Source organism: Mustela nigripes, chromosome 7 (genome assembly GCF_022355385.1).
Source record: "Mustela nigripes isolate SB6536 chromosome 7, MUSNIG.SB6536, whole genome shotgun sequence".
NCBI lineage: Eukaryota > Metazoa > Chordata > Mammalia > Carnivora > Mustelidae > Mustela > Mustela nigripes.
Window position 1 is genome coordinate 126,440,908 of NC_081563.1, and position 19,981 is coordinate 126,460,888.

Sequence of the window (19,981 nt, forward strand, 5' to 3'; positions counted from 1 at the left end):
TCCTCATGTTGGATGCAGATAGAGAGAATTTCCATCAGCACAGAAAGTTCTGTTGGACAGCTTTGGTAAATACCCAATTCCTCCTGTGAGTCTAGGGACATTCAAAGTCCAAGGCAAGTGATACCCTATGACTGTAACATCCCTGGGCTCCGGGAAGACAGAGGATTAGGGTCTTTCGAAATGGCACATGAGTCCCACGTTCCTGTGTGACCTTAGGTGAGCTACTTGTACTCTCTAGGATGCAGTTTTCTTATATTTCTAATACTAATGATTAATATCACTTCCACTGGATATTATGCGGAAATGGCAAAATTAGTTTCATCCTTATCATAACCATGGGAGCTTTCAGGCCCATTTTACAGAGGAGGAACCAGAGATTTAGAATGTACTCAAGGCCGCAATCGGGAGCAGAACCAGGCTTTGGACCCAGACCTCTGACTTCAGAGGCCACATTCCTACCCATCAAGCTAATTTCTCATCTGCAAACCAAGGGCGCTTCGTTGAAGTCTTGCAGAAACAGAAACTGAGACAAGGATTTGAGGGCAAGTAGTTAATTTGGAAGATGACTCCATGAAGCACCGGTGGGGAAGTGAAATAGAGAGGGAAGGAAGCCCTTGTGGAGTGGGTTCATGTGCTGGTTACATCACAGACAACTGAGGCTTCCTCTTGATGGTGGAGATCATGGAGAACACACACCTCTGAGTTATCCCACCTAAGGGAGGAGGGAACTGGGGTATTCATTCACCAGCTCTTTGTCTGTCATTGGTAAAAGGCTGCTCCGAGGGACATTCCCCCAGGCACTTCTGTCCTGCTCCCCTCAAGGGCTAAATATGAACTTTGGGCCATAAAAGGCCCTTCAGGAGAAGGTCACAGGTGCTTGAAGGAGGGACAGAAACAGTGAATGTGGAGGACATAAAAGGGGGTACCAGCAAGGCGCTCTTTCTGTTCTAACAAATTAATAGCTGGTGGTGCTTGGTATTAGGTATTTTACATCACAAAACGCGAAACTATAAAGATTAGCAGTCTCTTAGAGCATGGGTATGGGAAGAGCTTGAAAATACAATTAGATATCTGAGCTGATTTTCAAGGTTCGTGACATAGTAAAGGGTTACTATTGAAACCATACAAAGGGCTCTTCATTAGGGTTGGGACTTGCCTGGTTCAATACCATAATCCCAACATGTGGCATATAGTGAAATCCTTGATGAGTATTTGTTGAATGAATATATGGATAAGTGAAATTGATAGGAAGAAGACATTTGGTAGAATAGTGGGCGAGGGATATATACAGTTAGCTCATGAAAGAGGAAATCCAAATGGTTAATAAACATTTGGGAGGATGCTCAATTAATTCGGAAAATATAAATTCAAGCAATGAGCTATCTCTCTTCACGCATTAACTGTCAGATATTGAAATGGATGATAACATCTAGTGGTAGAATGCAAAGTAAAGGTCCCTTCATACATGTAAATTTCCCAAGTGTTTTGTAAATACTGTTCCCATTTACAATATACATACCTGCAAATTCCACTTCTAGAAGCCTCTTCTGTAGGAACAGAAGCACAAATGCCCAAGCATAGGGGTACAAGTATATGTTGTTATAGCAAGCTGTTCAGTGGTAAAACCTGGATGTAGCCTGAATGTTTATCAACAGAAGAACCACTGAATCAGTCGTGACAAGCCCACAACCTGGAATATTATGCAGCTGCTACAAAAGGAATGTGTTAGATCTGTGTCTGCTAACCTGGCATGATTTCCACAATAGAGTTAAATGAGAAAAGGGTGGAAAATTGGCAAAGATTCCTTTTCTTATGGTATGAAGAAACATATATTTTTTAAAGATAGCACAAGGATGGGGCGCCTGGGTGGCTCAGTGGGTTAAAACCTCTGCCTTCAGCTCAGGTCATGATCCCAGGGTCCTGGGATCGAGCCCTACATCAGGCTCTCTGCTCAGCAGGGAGCCTGCTTCCTTCTCTCTCTCTGCCTACCTGTGATCTCTGTCTGTCAAACGAATAAATAGAATCTTAAAAAAAAAAAAAAAAAAAAAAAAAGATAGCGCAAGGAAAGGGAGGGGCAAAGGGAGTGGGAGAAGCAGGCTCCCTGTTGAACAGTGAGCCTGACAGGACACAGGGCTCAATCCTAGGACCCTGAGATCATGACCTGAGGTAAAGGCAGTTGCTTAATCAAATGAGCCACCCAGGTGTCCCTGAACAAGGATATTCTTAAATACGTAGAAGGATCCCAACAAAGCTGTGATTGGGAGGGGAGTGTAAGCAGAAAGAAAAAAATGGATATTTACAGAAGTGGAAATAATACTTACGATCTAATGGTACAACATAACGTAAAACAAGAAATCTATCTAGGGTATCGTCAGGAAAGAACAATCTGAAGGTACATATTGTCAAGGTCAACAAGGAGACATGCACAAATAAAACATTGATTTATTTTGGGGTTGGGACCATGGCTGAATTTTTGGTCTGTTTTAAAGTATCTGTTTCATACATATATTTTGAGTGGGGAAGGTTTGATTATTCATTGGCCTTTGGCTCTACAAAAAGTTGCAGAACTGTATCTTTTGATCCAGATTCCCAAATTTCCTCTTCTTTCCCCCCATTAATCCACCAAAAGGAGGTTGCCCTGGGGTATCCCCAGGGTTTGGCATTCTTAAGGCACTCAGACTTTTGACTTTTGAGAATAGTTCCCATATACTATTGGACCAAGAGAGTATTTGTTTTCTTTAGTTCTGGGGCCTTGCTGTGTGCCCAAAATTAGGAGGAGGAGGAGAAAAGAGAAAAAGGCCATCCTGTGCAGAGAATGATAACTAGTGGTAATGTTGTGATGGAACATTGCAGTATAGACATTGCTTTGGCTGTTTACCATATGAGCATCCCTCCTACTTGATGGGAACGGTGGGGGGCAGGACCCACCAGGGGCCAGGAAGGCACAGATAGTTCTTCTTACCCCCCCCCCCGGCAACCAGAATATGGGGTGAGCCAAGCATAGCCACTCCGAGGTCCCTTCCCAATACGTTGAACCTAGAGGGGATGATGCTCAAGTTCAGGGTCACTTACTGATTGTATTATCTATTGCTGTGTAAGAGAGTCCCTTAAAACTTAGTGACTTGTGTCGCTCAGTCATTAAGCATCTGCCTTCGGCTCGGGTCATGATCCCAGGATCCTGGAATCGAGTCCTGCATCAGGCTCCCTGCTTAATAGGAAGCCTGTTTCTCCCTCTCCCACTCCCTCTGCTGTGTTCCCTCTCTCTGTCAAATAAATAAAATCTTAAAAAAAAAAACACAACAAAAAACTTAGTGACTTGAAATAACAAAACATTTATGAGCTCACAAGACTGCAGTCAAGCTGGCAGTCCAGGCAGTCAAGGCTGGGCTTCACTTAGCTGAGGCTTGACTGGGACTCGAGGGGCCACGCCTCTTACATGGCTGATGGCCAGAAGCTTCAGATCCTCACTAGGTGGGCTTCTCTATAGACTCCCAAGTGTTCTCCTGAAAGGACAGCTGGCTTCCCCAGTAGGCCTGACAAGAGAAGGAAAGAGAGAGGGGAAGAGGGGAGAAAAGGGGAGAGAAGCAAGAAAGGAGGAAGGTGAGGGAGAGAGAGACTATTCTACAGCGCATGCAGGCCTTGACATCTCAGTGTTATGACCTGATCTTGGAAGTGACATGCCATCACTTCTCCAGGATTTTATTGGTTATGTGACCAGCCCTGGTACAGTGAGTGGTGGTGGTGGTGGTGGGGCCACCGGAAGGTACATAGGCCAGGAGGTGGGGTCGCTGGGGGCTGTCTTGGGGGGTTGGCTAACACAGAGCTGGTTTGTAAGACCTGTTCTGTAGCAGAGTCTTGACTATGTCCTGCTTCCTGTGGCTGTTGCTGGAGTTGGGTCCTTCAGCCTTCCCATCAGTTCTATGAGCCACCTGACACCCTCCAAAGATGTTCTCTTCTTAAGTTCATCAGCTCTGTCTTCTCTTGCTTGCAGTGATGACCCCGACTCGAACAGGTGCCAGGAGAGAGGACAGCAGTGGGGAAGGTGGGTTGGAGCCAGAGGAACTCACTTTAGATAAGGTTATCAGAGAAGGCCTCACTGAAGAGGTGCCATGTGGCCGGAGACCTGAATGATGAGAAAGAGTCAGCAGAGGAACAGTGTGGGGAGGGGCCTCTTGGGCAGAAGGAGCAGCACAGACAAACGCTCCAAGGTGGGAACTGAGAGGTCTAGATGACTGGGGTGTAGCCAGCAAGTAGGTGAGTAGAAGGAGTGGTCGGCAGAAGCCAGATCATGCAAGATCTTGAGACCATGGTAAAGAAATCTGATCCCCTCCCCCAACCAAAGCATCTCGTACTCCAGACATCGGAGCCCGAGAAGACTTGAGGACCAGACCCGAGGTCTAAGAATCAGCAACAGCCAAGTCAGTAAGTGGATTTCACCAGATCATGATAACGAACGTCTATATTTTGTTAACTCACTCATCTGTTTTGCAAGCTCTTGGGTTTTCTTAATCTATAGTTGGGTACTTTTCTGAGTTTCTTAGTTCCCTTTGATAAATCCCGAACCAATTCTGCTGAGCTGAAAGCAGAGATTTTTTGTTTACACTTGTGCCTGGGAATCCTGGCTAGGGAGCCTGGTCATCTGATGGAGATAAGAACTCCCCAGACAGTGTGAGAATGAGCAAGTAGATCCTGACAGATCCCTACAGTCTCATCAGTTTATAGTCTTACATTCACTCAACAAACACTTGCTCGGCATCCAGCATGTGCCTGGGCTCTATGTGGGCATCAGGCTACAAAGATCTTCCTCTCCAAGAACCAAGGTAGGTAGGAAGGATGGCCCAATCCAAAGGTTATTGAGTGGAATCTCCTAGTTACTTAAGATTTGGTACTATGTCCCACAACCAAAGCAAACAGGCCCCGTGTACCCTGCATTCTAAATGAAGCCAGATGCATTCCCTGCAAGGTTTACTAAAGGGGGCAGAACTGGCCCTATATCCCCTAGCTAAAAGCTCACTTCCTTTTCCTTGCCCCATAATACCAGGAAGGGAGGAGTTCTTAGGCTTTATTGAAAAGTATAGTTTTTATGGTGAAAGGTAGTTCCCTTCTCTTCCCCTTCAACTGGGAGTCCCTTCTGGAGATTGAGAGGGGAATGCAAGAAGGGAATACTGGAATGCTATTCCCCAATGAGAGTCTACTTGGCAATGGACTTGCTGATGTTCTCTTATCCCTATCTGAGCAGGGGAAAAGAGAGGTGGGAGAGAGGAGTCACTGTGGAGCAGCTGGCCAGGACGTGTGAGTTTCTCTGAGTCAAGTAGACCCTGTAGTAGTTCCCTAAGCTGACATTCTCACCCAGCTGGGCTTGTTGCTGAGCAACAGGATCCCACCAGAGGTAGAAGCCTTGGTGGTGGGGCAAGGTAGGGAAGCTCAAGCCTGAGCTGGATGGCCACTGTCAGAAAACTGTGCAGTGGAGAAGCCCACAAGAAATAGACTCACGTGGCCCATGAGAAACCATTTATGAACACTTGCATTCTGGGTTAGCTAGAGAAGCAGGGTCAACCAACAGGGAGGGGTCTATCGCAGAGCTATTCCCGCTCCTTCCTGTCAGTTTCAGTATGGGGGAGGATGCAGGATGCATGTTTCCCAACCAGGCTATATCCCCCCCCCCCCCAATCTCTCCACCTTTTATTCAAGCAGGAAGGATGCTGGCTCAAGTCAACCCTTGGATGAATAAGGGAGAAGACAAAAATGAGATTTAAATTGAGTTTGAGAATAAAGCTTTCAAGGATGGAGGTTTAACAACAGAAAGTGATCCAAAAGTAATGCAATCTGCCCAAGATGTCATTAAGGGATGGAAAAGGGAAATTCAGCACAGCATGGCTGAAGGTAGAGATTAGACGGAAAAGCTTCATTATTATGCCCCATCAAGTTGAGTCGCCTCAGCACACTGGTTCCATGAGTAAACAGAATAATTGAAATACAGCGTGGTAGGGCTGGAGTCCTGCTTAGGTAAGCAGCCACAGGATTCTGAGAGGGCACAGGGAGGTAGGTGGGCACATTCCAGGTGGCTTGTTCCAGAAGGTTTCCAGAGAAGGGCACCTGAGTTGAAAGATGAGAAAGGGTGGATCTGAAGAAAGGAAAGCGGAGAAGGGCTTTCTGGCAGAGGTCACAGCACAGCTTGGAGCAGACATTTGAAGACAGGAGGACAGTAAGAGATGCAGGTCAGTGAACCCACGGCCTTGAGGCTCCATGAGCTTAAGGAACGAGGTTCTTTGGGGAGTTGCTTCAAACCTAAGAGGAACACAATGGGGTTTGTGTATTAGAATCATCTGCTCACCAGATTCTGGTTGTGCTGTGGACTTAACCTCCAGGCCTGCTTCTTACCCATCCATGTGGCCCTGGGACACACCCCACCCCCCACTCCCCTGCAAAGGCCATTTCCTGTTTTTCCAGAATCCTGGGTCCCCACTCTTGCCCTACTCCTATCATTGAACCCACCCTCCCCGTAAATCATCTTTTCTCCTTCCTTTTCCAGCATACTCTGTTCAGTCCAGGGAGATTCTATGCCTTCTCTTGGCCTATCCCCGCCAGCACACGTCTGCTTTGGATATGCATATACTAAAATATCTTCCCTTTATCTTATCTGGTCTTCGCCCCATGGGGCAACCCGAAGGCTACTATTTATTCTTTCACACATTAATTTAAGCTGCTTTAATTGCGGCTATGATACGTTTTATATAATATAATTAATGTTTTAATTCTGTGTACTGGCTTCCCAAGGCAGTTTTGTGAAGGGCCCAATTTTGGAATCAAGCAAATAAAGAATAAGTAATGGCTGAAGTTATTATAGTAACGCCCTCCCCCCTCCCAAAGGAATTAAAACTCTACTTGCTTTATGAGATGGATTAAAAAGGGAAAAGATAGTTTAATATTTTCTTCATCCCAGGCACGTTTGGGTGGCTTTTATGAAGTCCTCTGGACACTGATTTCAAGGGTTCCTGGCTTATTGGTGTCTGACCACCAGCTCAAGGTGTGTCATGACTACCAACCTGCTTGGCACCTCCTGTCCCCACATCGTTCTTGATGGAGGGTGTGCTGGGAATGAGAAGCAACAGAACCCACTTACTGACTCATTCTTTCAGCCAGTGCATATTGGTGTCCTATTATATGCCCAGGACTGGGATGAATTCAGTCCTGCCCTCAAGATGCTTCCAGTCCAGTGGGGCCAGACCGGTGCAGTTCTAGTCCAGCACACCAATGCTGCAAGAAAACAGGGGGAGGGACTAAGGTAGAGCAGCTACCTCTGTCTTGGGGAGTTAAGCTGAGGCTTAACTGAAGAGGAAGCAAAATTTAAACTGGTTAGGAAAGGAGAGAGGAAAGAAGGAAACAGCAAGACACAGTAAGAAGAAAAGTGTTTGAAAATGGGGGGGAAAGTACTGTGGAAGCCAGTGTGCATGGGAGGGCATGGCAGGGAGTGAACCGTGGGCAGACAGGTGGGGGTAGAGTGCAGAAGGGCTTTCTGTGTCGTGAGAAGGAGTTTGGACCATCCTGAGGATGGGGATCCCAAAGAGGTTTTTCAACAGGGAAGTGTCCTGATCGGATCAGATCTGGGGTTTGCAAGGAAAACCGCAACAGGATGAACAATTGGGGAGGAGGTTGTTGGGTGTTGCCTGGCTCATTGTAGGGGCTCAACAGGTACCTAGTGAATGACTGAGGCCAGCCCAGGTGAGAGATGATGGGGTTCTGAATTAGTGGCACGTGTTGGGAAAGAGGGTGCCCTTTTTAGCAGAAGCCAGGAAGGTGGGGTTGGTGAGCAGTCTCTTCCTCTCCCATCTTCCCTGATCTATGCAGCCTGGCCTTTTGGGCTGGCCCAGAAACGCAAAACTTGTTGGGCCATCACCCTAACAGCTGTCTAGTTCAAGCTCCTCAGGTTCCATCCGGGACAACCAAGGTTCAACGGAACGCAAGCCATCAGAGGCGGAGCCTAGAACAGAATTCAGGTGTTCCATGCTGCTGACAGGGAGCGTTAACGTTGGTTGAAGAATGGCTTGGAGGGCCAGAATGCGGGAAATGTAGGCACAAGCGTGCGGGGGTTTCTGTAGAACGAGAGGGTCCGCAGTCCCCTGAGATACTCGTGGGGATCCCCGCTCCCCGAAAGGCTGATGTTCTACTCTAATTGCCTGTCTCCAGCCGCCGGACGGGAACGCGGGACGCATGGATGCACGGATGGCTGGCTGGGGAGGCTGGGACGCTGCGCCCACTCGAGGGAATTTCCTCTGAAAGAGAGCGAAACTTTAAACTGGAAAACTCTTTTCCTTGAAACGCCACCCGAGCCCTCCTCTTCCCTACACCCCAGCTGCGGCCTTCCCGCTTTCAGGGATGGGGGGAACTTCCTCAGGCCTCTCCATCCGCGGTGGGGACACTTTCGGTTCTGCCGGAATTCCCGGAGACTGCCGGGGGAGAACATTTGGGGGTGGTGTCCCTGGGGCGTCTTCGCAGCACGTGGGGATCGCTCTTCTCTCCTTCAGCTCTCGGGGAAGACTGCTAGCTCCCTGCGCCCTTCAGCTTGGCCTCTGAGCCCCAGGCGCGAGGAGAGGAGACAGTGCTGTTCCTGGGACTTACGCGCCCTTCCCGGCGCCAAAAGCGCGTCGCTTAACTCCGGGGAGAATTAGACTCCTAGGAATGTCCAGGGGAAATCCCGGTGCGAGGTGTCGTCAGGAGCTCCGCCCCCCCAACGAAGCTGACCGCGATTGGTCCCCGAAGACCCCGCCCATTTCCTGGGAGAGGGGGGCACGGGCTAGGGGAGTTACTAGAGGCCCAGTGCCCGCACCCCTACTCCGTCGCCTGGCATTCACCTCGCCATGGTTCTTCTGCCTCTGCGCTGTGTCTTCTGGGGCTCCTTGCTGACCGCCGTGAGTTGAATTTCTGCTCCGACCCGACAAGGGACAGGAGAGGGGGGAAGGGGAAGAGAAGCAATATTTCGGGGAAGGGACCTTCCTAGCTGATTTTGGGAGGACAGACAGGTGGGTAGAGAAGCCGGGGAAGGTAGCCCGGGGTCCTGGCTGTACGAGGTAGGCTGCCTCTGTCTTCTTCCAGGTTGGGGTCCTAGGTAGTCCACAGAGGGCGTGTAGTGGGGGCACTGCAAAAAACGTGCACCTGTGGTGTAGATGGGAATGGGATTTGGGGAGCCTCAAGCCTTTATTTGGTCAAAAGGCTGCAGTCTAATTTTGTTGCTTCAGAGGCTGGCTGCACAGAGACTGGCGAGGGGTTTCAGAAGCCAGAAGGGAGGCTGGGTAAGGGAAGAGGCGGGTCTGGTCGGTTTCCTGTCCCTTTTCCATTGTGGACAGATGCCAGCCTCTATGAGGGGTTATCATATCCTGGCCACCTGGGGCTGCCTTCTTGTGGGAATAAGGGTGGGAGCAGAGGGCCAGGTACTGCTCTGAGAAGGCAAGGAGCTTTTCACTCTCCCATGCCCACCCCCAATCCTGGGTGATCCAACCTAGGAGGCATACCTCCTGAATTTAAGATGATATAGAAGACCTTTGCTGGGGGAGATGCGTTGCGTAGTTCATGGGACCCAAGAAGGGGCTAGAAGACCAGCAGGGGTTTCTCCAGGCACCAGGAAGTCTCAGTTTATGCCCAGCCAAGCATGTCTCCGGGATTTTCAGAAGCCCACACTTGACTCACTTTTTGTTTAAATCTATTTTGGTAGTTCCTCATTCTGGAGGCTGGGAATCCCCCAAGTACCTGACCCTCTCATCCCAAACCCTCTGGCCTCCCCGTACTTTCAAGGGCTGTAGTTTCTGGCATGAAATCTGAGTAGGAAAGACCCATGGAGGGTTTGGGGAGTCAGCAGCAGGGGAAGAGAGTCAGTGGGGAAGCTGCTTTGGTCCCAGAACTTTCATTTTCACTCTAAGCAATAGTTCTTAGGGAGAAAGGATGCAGGAAGAAGGTGGAGCTGGAGAGAGGAGGAGGGGGAGGAGGTTGTAGGAGGTTACTGGAGGAAGAGCCAGGCGAGGTAGCGTGAAGGGTGATCTAGGCTTCTTAAGAACCTACTGCCAGTTTGCGCTCCAGGTAGAGAATGGGTGGTGACAAAAAGAGCAGGGACTACTTGTAAGAGCTTCCCATGTGTCAGGCTCTGAGCAAAATCCTTTATAGGCATTCATGGTCGGATTTTTTTCAACTCCCCCATCACACAGTTAAGCCAACTGAGGCTCAGAGAGAGAAAATAGCTTGCCAGAGTTCTCATAGCTAGGTGGAACCTGGATATAAATCTACATCTGCCTGATTGCAGAGCCTTCTTCTCCGAGCCTTGGTCCTGAGCTGCTTTGTGTCAGAAGGACTGGGGCTATGGAGTGGGAGCTGGAGATTGACAAACTTTCAGAGAAGGAGCTGTATTTCCCATGGGTTTGAAAATGACAAAAGATATCCGCTGCTCTAGGAGTCTGGTGGGAAGGTCCACAGGGTTGCAGGAAGAACATTCACAGGATGTGGTAGAGGAATCAACAGACCTGTATATTTCCTTCCCCATTTGGAACAAGAAGCTTCTCTGCAAGTAATCCTCTCACCCAAGCTGAATGAGAGCCACCAATTAGGCAGAATCCAGGGTGTTTGTCATCCCAGCAGATATCCATATACGTGTGATAATTAAAACTGCCATTGAAATGAGCTAGCTACTGTGCCGGACTGTCTATGGATATTCATTCTGATTTTCACAACCTTATCTGTGGAGCAGGCGCTACTCCCATTTTAGAGAGGTGGAAACTGAGGCTAAGAGAAACCAAACTAGTAAGTGTTACAAAGGCAAGATTAGAGCCTTAAGCGGTTTGACTCTCAAGCCTGTGCTCTTTTCACTGGCTCTTCCTGAAGTGTGGCATGATTTTAGGGAACACGCAGATATAGAACTAAACAACAGAAATTCACTTTACACTTCTATACTTCTATTACAATCCTCTCTCTCTCTCTCTCTCTCTTTTGAAGGAGGAAATCTCTGGAGCTTGAATAGAGTTAAAACCTCTCCCGCACTTGCTACTTGTCCTTTTTTTTTTTTTAAAGATTTTATTTATTTATTTGCCAGACAGAGAGCACAAGTAGCAGAGAGGCAGGCAGAGAGAGAGAGAGAGGAGGAAGCAGGCTCACTTTAACCCACTGAGCCACCCAGGCGCCCCTCTAATACTCCTTTTAAAAGAAAAACAAAACAAAACCCAAGCCAAGGGCAGACCTGAAGAGGAGGGGCTCTGCTGGGTTTTTAATAACATTGTTGCATTTCTGTTGAATTTATTTTTAGGGCTACCGTTTATTTATGAGAAGTGATACTGGCTCTTCTCTCATGTCAATGATATAAAGTTTACATTTAAACCCGATGTATTTAAATTAATGAGAAGGAATTAATAATAGCATGGGTGGTACCTGGATGGAGTAAAAATAGCACGGGCAAGACCCAAGTTGTTGGAGAGGGGGCAGTATTGAGACCTGAGTTCCCCGCAGATTCTATCTTTGTGTGACCCTGGGCGAGTGCCCCACCTCTCTGGTCCTTAGGCTAGTCGCCTATAAAGCAAAATCACTGGATTGGAACCCTTCCAGCTTCACAGTCCTGGCATTTCATGAGGAAGGGGTTGGATCAGCGGATGATGAGTGTTTGGAGAGGAGAAAAGGGTGGGGAGCCAATGAAGAAAAGGAAGGGGCCAAGTGCTAAATATAGCCCCAGCCAGAACTAGGACCAGCTGAAGCCAGCTAGCTTCATGACTCCAGAGGAGGTTCTGGAGTCCTCCTGTGTTTCTGGGTCTTTGGGAAGAGGAACAGCTCAGGAGTCGAGCCAAAAGGCAGATCTGTTTGGTTCAGGGAATATTGTGATGTTCCAGTGCAATCACTTTGTGAAATGCCAGACTGATCCTCTGGGTCCTTTTATAATCACATCAGTTGGCAGTTTAGTTAAAAACAAACACACCAAGTAATACGCAGGCTCCATTTTTCTGCTCCAGACTTCAGTTCTAACCTCTGTTCTGGCTGATTTCCACCTCTCTGCCAGCTGTAGCAGAGATTGCAAGACCCCCGCCAATCACCCCATTCTGTTTTTAGGTCCACCCAGAATACACTGCATGCAGAGAAAAGCAATACCCAGTAAACAACCAGTGCTGTGATTTGTGTCCTCCAGGTGAGCTGCCAACCCCTTGGCCCTGTAGTGGGACCAGACCCTTCCTGGTTCGCTGGCAGACACAGACTCCATGTGTCCACTGCCCACTCCAGTCTTAAATGACCCCTGGAGATTCTTCCCATCCCTGCCCTACTGTCAGAATGTTCTGGGTTCCCTCTTTGTCTATCCAGCCCTAGGGTTCCTATCTCTTCTATGGCCTCCACCAGACTATGAAGTCTGGAAGGGTCCAAGACAGTCGTCTTTAAGCACCCCCCCCACACACCCCAGCCTGCTCAGTTTTGGATAAGTGTCTGACTAATTGAGCTGGCTGGAACCACCTCATCTCCCAATGTTTTTCAGGACAGAAACTGGTGAGCGACTGCACGCAGACCATCAGCACAGAATGCACTCGTTGCAAAGAAGGCGAATTCCTAGGCACTTGGAACTCAGAGAGACACTGTCACCAGCACAAATACTGCGACCCCAGTACGTGGGCTGCTGGGGAAGGGGTGCGCTCGAGCTGGGCTGACAGTCTAGCTCATTCCTGACAACGGAGCCCTTACTTTTTTTCATAGCCAGAGTCTGCTCTGATTGGCTGCAGTCTGGGATGTCCGGGTTGTTAAATAATTTGATACTTATCCCTACTTGGAAGATGGTTTAAGAAAATAAAGGCAGGGGTGCCTGGGTGGTTCAGTTGGTTGGACGACTGCCTTTGGCTCAGGTCATGATCCTGGAGTTCCAGGATCAAATCCCACACTGGGCTCCCTGCCCGGCAGGGAGTCTGCTTCTCTCACTGACTCTCCTCTCATGCTCTCTCTCTCTCTAATAAATAAATAAGAAAAATATTTTTAAAAAAGAAGAGAAAAGAAAAGCGGGACATGTGAGGAGCAGGTCGCCCAAGCACGGCTGGTAAGGTGTCTCTATCCTTCCTACCATCTCTGTTCAGACCTAGGGCTCCGGGTCCAGAGAGAGGGCACCTCAGAAACAGACACCACTTGCACGTGCCATGAAGGTCTCCACTGTACCAGCGAGGCCTGTGAAAGCTGCACCGTGCACAGCCTGTGCCCTCCTGGCCTGGGAGTCAAGCAGATCGGTACGTGGCCTGTCTGGGAGTCTGCTCTGCAGGCAGGAGATGGGAGCTGAGGCTCCAGGAGAGGGGTTGGGCACTGGGCACTCAGTCTTGATCCCCCTGCCTTGGGATCTCTGCTTGGTGAGCAGAAAACAGAAAGTTTCTCATCCTGCCTCCAGCCCTGGGCATCTGCCTGGGGTGGACGGTGGGAGGAGGCTTCTACCGGGGAAGCTCTGGGCTGGGGGACAGCCCTTGACACAGGCAGTTTGTCCTGCCCGGCCATTCCACCAGTTCCTTTGCGAGCTGGACAGGTGGTCCACTGTGATGATGAGTGCCACCTCCTCCCTTCCAGCTACAGAGGTTTCTGATACTGTCTGCGATCCCTGCCCCGTCGGCTTCTTCTCCAATGTGTCATCTGCTTTGGAAAAGTGTCACCCTTGGACAAGGTACAAGGATCCATCCCTTGTGTTTCTGGCCCTAAGAGGGGTGTGGGACCACTTCCATTCTCTCTGACTACCTGTCCTTCAGCCGCTGCTCCCCATGTCCACACACTTTTGCAGTTAGAGAATTCTGGAACATCCTCGTGACCACTTCTCAGCATTTTTTTGCCCGCTGTCTCGGTGGTAACAGATGCTGCTGATCTTCTAAGTCTTCATGAAACTCGCATCTTAGGGGCACCATGACACCTCTCTTGCTTTCCTCCACCCCTTCTACCTGGTTTCCTTGGCCTTTGTTCTAGGCTCTACTCCCCAATCACTTTGCCTGCCTTGCCTAAGCGTCTCATCTCTGTCCATGGTTCCCAAACCACATCTCCTGTCCAGATCTGTCTCCTGGGTTCCAGACAGTCATATGCCATCACTGGGGGGTCCAGCTCCATGCAGGTGACCCACAGGTGCCAAATGGGCTCGCTTGCCTGCCCTTTTATCCTCTGGAAAGATACTCCCACGGGTCTGGGTACTTGTCTCACGGTCCCTCCCAAATCAGTCACCAGGTCCTGTTTCGGGATTCCTTCTTCTTACCTTCACGGTCATCACTGTGGTCTGTACAGTGCCTTTACTCTCCACTGGCCACCCTGCCTCTGCTCTCTCCCGCCCACCCTCTTGCCACAGTGAGCTTTCTGCAGTGAATTTTGGATCCTGGCGCTCCCGATGTATAACGCTTCATGGCTCCCTGTGCATTTAGGATGAAACCCAGACTCCTTTGCACAGGTCCCAACCTTCAACACGTTGTTGGTTCTCTTGCCTCCAGCTCTCCTGCTTGGAACACCCTTCAGCACGTGCCCGATTAATTTTTACATTTAACTTTAAAAAAATGGGTGAGACAAACTCCTGGGACACGAGGCACAACGAAACCTAGGGTGACCAGTCTCCTTTTACCCTGTTCCTTGGCCACTCAGTCCTCCCTGGAGGTAGCTACTCTTCCTGTGTGTCCTTCCAGAGATTCTATGTGCAAACAAATAAATGCATGCACGTGCAAACACATTTATTTTCCACACAATTCCCTTACAATTCTTTCTCATTTGTTTCCTGTCTGCCTTGCTCCAGAAGACTGCCAGTTCCTTCAGTGTAGAGAATTGGCCTTGGTGGTTTTTTTTTTTTTCTTCTTCCAGTGATGCATTCCTTATGCCTACATCAATGCTTGGTGTGCAGTAGATGCTCAATAAATCTTTACTGAGAACTGCTGAATGCTAACTGGGGGCGGCTGGGTTAGTGGAATCAGAGCACTGGATCCCAGCGTCAGTGCAGCTTAGAATGGTTGTGACCCCACATAAGTTATGATCCTTGTCTGAGCCCCAGTGCCCTCATTTAGAAAATGGGAATGACCTTCACTTCACAAGGCATGAGGAAAAAACACGTAGGAGTGTCTTGTAGATGCCCAGGCACCCTTATGTACACGCTTTCTTTGTAGCTTCTCACCTTTTCCCCCTGCTGCTTTAGGTGTATTTTTCTTGGCGATGTTCTCTTCTGTCCACTCCTCCCAACTCCGCCTAGAGCTATGTCTTTTTTTTTTTTTTTTAAAGATTTATTTATTTATTTATTTGACAGACCATAAGTAGGCAGAGAGAGGAAGGGAAGCAGGCTCCCTGCTGAGCAGAGAGCCTGATGCGGGGCTCAATCCCAGGACTCTGGGATTACAACCTGAGACGAAAGTAGAGGCTTTAACCCACTGAGCGACCCAGGCGCCCCTAGAGCCACATCTTCATCATCCCATGTCGAGATGCATGTGCGGGCCTCCCGGCTGTACTTATCTGGAATTTCTCCTCCTGAGCTCTCTGGCCCCCTGAGTCCCGTCACTGTATGGTCCTCTGGTTGGATGCTGACGCAGTATTACCAGCTGAATCCGGGTGAAACCTTCATGGCTGATCACCAGTGATCTGCTTCTAAAGCCCAGTTTTCTGTAGTTCCTTCGCGCTGTCTGGCATGCCCCCCACCAAATCCCTCAAATCACGTTGTCCTGCTTCGGTTTGAAGGTGCTGCCGCTCTAAATTTACATCCTTCATGGGGCACCTGAGTGGCTCAGTGGTTAAGCCTCTGCCTTTGGCTCAGGTCATGATCTCAGTGTCCTGGATCGAGCCCCGCATCATCGGGCTCTCTGCTCAGCAGGGAGCCTGCTTCCCCCTCTCTCTCTGCCTGCCTCTCTGCCTACTTGTGATCTCTCTCTCTCTGTCAAATAAATAAATAAAATCTTTAAAAAAAAATTTACATCCTTCAAAGCCACTCAGATCTCCTTTCCCTAGGGCAGCCTTTCTGGAGGACCCTTAACCCAGAGGCTCTCAACTGAGCAATTTTTCTCGCTAGGGGACATCTGGCAATGTCTGGAAACATTTTGGTTGTCACAACTGGAGAGGGGCCGCTACTGGGATCTAGTGGGTGGAGGCCAGGGGTGTTGCTAAGCAGCCTGCAGTGCACAGGAGAGCCCTGCAGCAGAGAGCCATGTGGCCCCAAATGTCAGTAGTGCTGAGTGTAAGAAGCCCTGCCTTAGCCTGAACTCATCATCCCTCTCATCCAGCTACTGTGGGTTTGGTCTCCCCTGCTCTGAGTGATTCCCAGTTCACTTCAGCCTATGGGAGAAAGCACGGCACTCCGTAGAGACTCTCTGATTATTCCTCCTTCAAGATGTGCAACAATTTTTTCTCTGCACTCATGAGTTCCATAAGAACAGAGTCTGTGTCATTCCCATAACAGCCAGCATCAGAGGGTGCACACAATATGTGCTCGGTGAACCTGAACTTGTTGGTTTTGACGGTCTCCCTCTGGGGTTGGAAATCTTATGGTTGGAGAAATTTCATGTCTTTTTTTTTTCTCTCTCTCTATGTCTGTGTTGTGTGTGTGTGTGTGTGTGTGTACGCGTACGCGCACACACACACACACACACGCATGTCTGTCTGTGCACAGCTGCGAGACCAAAGGCCTGATGGAGATTCAGGAGGGGACTAACAAGACGGATGCTGTCTGTGGTGAGTCTTGGAGAATGGGTCCTGGGAGCAGGCTCGGGAGGCGAGGAGCTCAAGCCGAACAGAGGGGCACAGAGATGATGGGGGGTGGGTTGCGGGGAAGAGGGAGAGCAGGTGGTGAGAGGAGGGAGCAGTTTTGGGGTTTTGAGGCATCCCAGCTTTGCCACTTATCCTTGGAGCCTGGGCAAGTCATCTCCCTACTCTGAGCCTCAGTTTCTTCATCTGTGAAATGGGCTGATAGCAGCAGCTCCTTTAGCAGCTTGGGGGAAGTGCCTGGCATGGGTTCTCACGCTTTCGAGGTGTTCCAGCAATGCTCTTCAGCCACTCTGCGTTTCAACCACCAGCGTGGTGGGACACTGTTCCTCTCAGGGCCTCGGTTTTGATTTTAGAATGAGGGGGTTGGCCCACAGCACAGATCACAGACTCCAATAACTGCAGGGACCAGGCAGGTGCTGTCGAGGAGTTGAAAAGTCACTGCTAAGACAAAGACATTTTCTCTGTTTTTTTCTTAAGACCTGCTTTCCTCTGGGCAGGGCTGGGACTAGAGTGAGGCACTTGCCTTGGACACAGTATTAAAGGGGGTGCGAGAAAAATGCAATCATCAAGATCAATAACACTTGATACATTCTTTTTTAAAAAATCAAAGCTATTGTTAAAAAAAAAACCCTTAGTGAACAAAATATCAAAATTTACATAAAAATGTGATCCAGCCCTGCCTCACTTGCCTCAGCCTAATCCCAGCCCTGGTTCCAATAAAACTTTATTTAAAAAACAGCCAGCCATGGGTGCCTGGGTGGCTCAATCATTTAAGTGTCTGACTCCTGATTTCAGCTCAAGTCATGATCTCAGTTTCCGCTCAGGGTGGTGAGATCTAGTCCCGCATCAGACTCCCCCCACACAGTGGGGAGTCTGCTTGAGATTCTTTCCATTTCCCTCTGCACCTCCCCCTACTCGTGTGTGCCTTCTCTCTCAAATAAATAAATAAATCTCAGAAAAAGAAAAGAAAAGAAAAGGCAGCTGGCTTATTGGCCATAGTTTGTTGATGTAATTTTCAAAACATGACACTGAAATATTACTTTTCTTGATTACTGAGTTTTTTGGGTGTCCCCTTAGATTTTGTCCCAAGGTGAATGCTTCACTTGCCTTCCCCTAGTCCCTGCCGTGCATCTCTCATTTTCCCATTTAGGATAGAGACTTAGGTCCAAGAAATACTTTACTTCCCTTCATTCTTCTATAACAAAGACAACCTGCAGACGTAAGATAGACCTCCGCACCGGACAGAGGGTGGGGAGGTATGAGGCGTGGGGAGACAGAGTAGACAGCTACCACTCCTCAGTTTTGGCGAGGGGTGCCAGGCAGGGCTGCTGGCCCGTTGCGGCTGGATCTTCCAAACTTCTAAGAGAAACCAGATATCCTAATACTCAATATGCCATCTCCCAATTTAAAAAAGTTGGCAAGTATTTCAAGAATTCCTTTTTTTTTTTTAATTTGACAGAGAGATAGAGAGAGAGAGCACAAGTAGGCAGAGCGATGGCAGAGGCAGAGGGAGAAGCAGGCTCTGCGCGGAGCAAGGAGCCCAGTACGGGGCTTGATCCCAGACCCTGGGATCATGACCTGAGCCGAAGGCAGCCCCTTCACCAACTGACCCACCCGGATGTCCCTCAAGAATTCTTTTTTAATGTGCTGGTCACACTAAACACATAGGGTCACATTCTCCCAGGGCCACCCGTTTGAATCGGTGGATATGAGATGGGCTCAGCCATTGAAGGATTTGAGAGTCCTTAGGCATGGGGGCTGGGGGGGGTGCCGCTGGCGGGAAGCCGTCACTGAAGTCTTGATTTCTCCAGGTCCCCCACCTCGGATGAGAGCCTTGGTGGTGATCCCCATCACCATGGGGATCCTGCTCGCTGTCCTGCTGGTGTCCGCCTGTGTCAGTGAGTCCCCGGGTGGGGAGGCCATGAGGGAAGGAGGAGGGAGAAGGTACAGAAGGGGCCACCTGTCTCCTGATCTGACTTCACCAACTCCCCATCTTATTCCCCCCCCCCCCCAGGAAAGGTGGCCAAGGAGCCAGAAAATAAGGTAGGTCAGCCCTGGGGAACCAGCTCAGGGTTTTGGCAAGCTGGAAAGAAAGCCCGACTGAGTGTTGCCTCTGTGGCAGGAAAACTGCTTCAGGGTCTGCTCCTGTGGCGGGTAGGGGAAGGGACCAGGGCTGGGCTGCATGGACCCCTCCTCCCATTCACTCCTCGGCACCAGCAACCTCTGTCGGCTCCAGAGCTCATCTCCCCACAGAGCAGCCCTGGCACCATGGGCAAGATCTGACATTTCCTGGCATTTAATACACGGGAAACCGTGTCTCTGGGGCCTTGGTGCCCCGTCACTGGCCAGGGCTGGAAGGGGCAGCTCCTTGGATCTGCGGGCTCCCACTCTGGAAGCTTCTTGACACTCCCTGTGTGGCCAGCAGGGGGCAGGAGGTCTCCATTGAATCAGCTCTGACCCTCCCTTTGGGAAAGGGGAAGGGGCTTGTGTTTGGGGGGAAGGGAGCTCCTTCAGAGGGAAGGGCTATTCGGAGGTATTGGAGGGTAACCTCACGCCTTGGCTCCCCTAAGGTTATGTGGATGGAACACAGGAAGGACCCCGTGGAGGACATGGAGGAATCTCCTGTCCCTCCCCACTCCATTGCTCCGGTGCAGGAGACCTTACACGGGTGCCAGCCGGTGACCCAGGAGGACGGCAAAGAGAGTCGCATCTCGGTGCAGGAGAGAGTATGAGGCAGTGCGCTCCCAGGAAGACGGGCGCGTGGCCGCAGGGCCTGGAGCTGCGGCTCCAGCTGCTGCGCTGGGCGGCAAGGGGCGGGGCAACCCCTGCGCATCGCTGAGGTGCAGAATCGGAGAACCTTCCACCCCAGCCCTGGAGCCCATTCGGTCTCTCAACTTGCTGTTAAAGATGGAGCTGAAACTTTTTGGCGGCCGTAGAGTAATATCCACCAAACCCTCCAAACCAGCACTTCAGCGCCCAGAGATGTACCCTGGTGGATTCTACGAGCCCAGGAAGATGCTTACGCGAATATCCATTGAGGCGTTGCTTGTGACAGTGGACAGCTAGAAGCCACTTAACTGTCTGTCCATCAGCAGGGGACTGGCAAAATAAAATTATAATTTATTTATACAACAGGATCTCAAAAACACTGTCGTGAAAAAAAAAATCAGGTTGCAGAATGATGCTTAGAAATGGAAACATTTTTTTTCTTAAAGCACATACCCCCGAACGATAGGATATGTCATCTACAGATACGTGTATAATCATAACATACCAGTGTGTATGTAGATTT

General features: G+C 49.6%; 1 protein-coding gene across 2 annotated transcripts; it reads left to right on the forward strand.

Annotated features, from left to right (window-relative positions):
• Positions 1–8,766: 8,766 nt before the first annotated feature.
• CD40 (CD40 molecule) lies at positions 8,767–19,821 on the forward strand. 2 transcript variants are annotated; one of them, XM_059407134.1, is made up of 9 exons: positions 8,768–8,909; positions 12,076–12,151; positions 12,491–12,616; positions 13,077–13,223; positions 13,552–13,645; positions 16,595–16,656; positions 18,501–18,587; positions 18,704–18,732; positions 19,260–19,821. In XM_059407134.1, exons 1-9 carry the CDS (start codon positions 8,859–8,861, stop codon positions 19,419–19,421), a joined length of 834 nt encoding a protein of 277 aa, XP_059263117.1. In that variant the 5' UTR covers positions 8,768–8,858; the 3' UTR covers positions 19,422–19,821. The 2 variants fall into 2 exon arrangements, with proteins under 2 accessions (XP_059263118.1, XP_059263117.1); XM_059407135.1 differs by lacking the exon at positions 12,491–12,616 and having other exon boundaries at positions 8,767–8,909.
• The last annotated feature ends 160 nt before the right edge of the window (positions 19,822–19,981 follow it).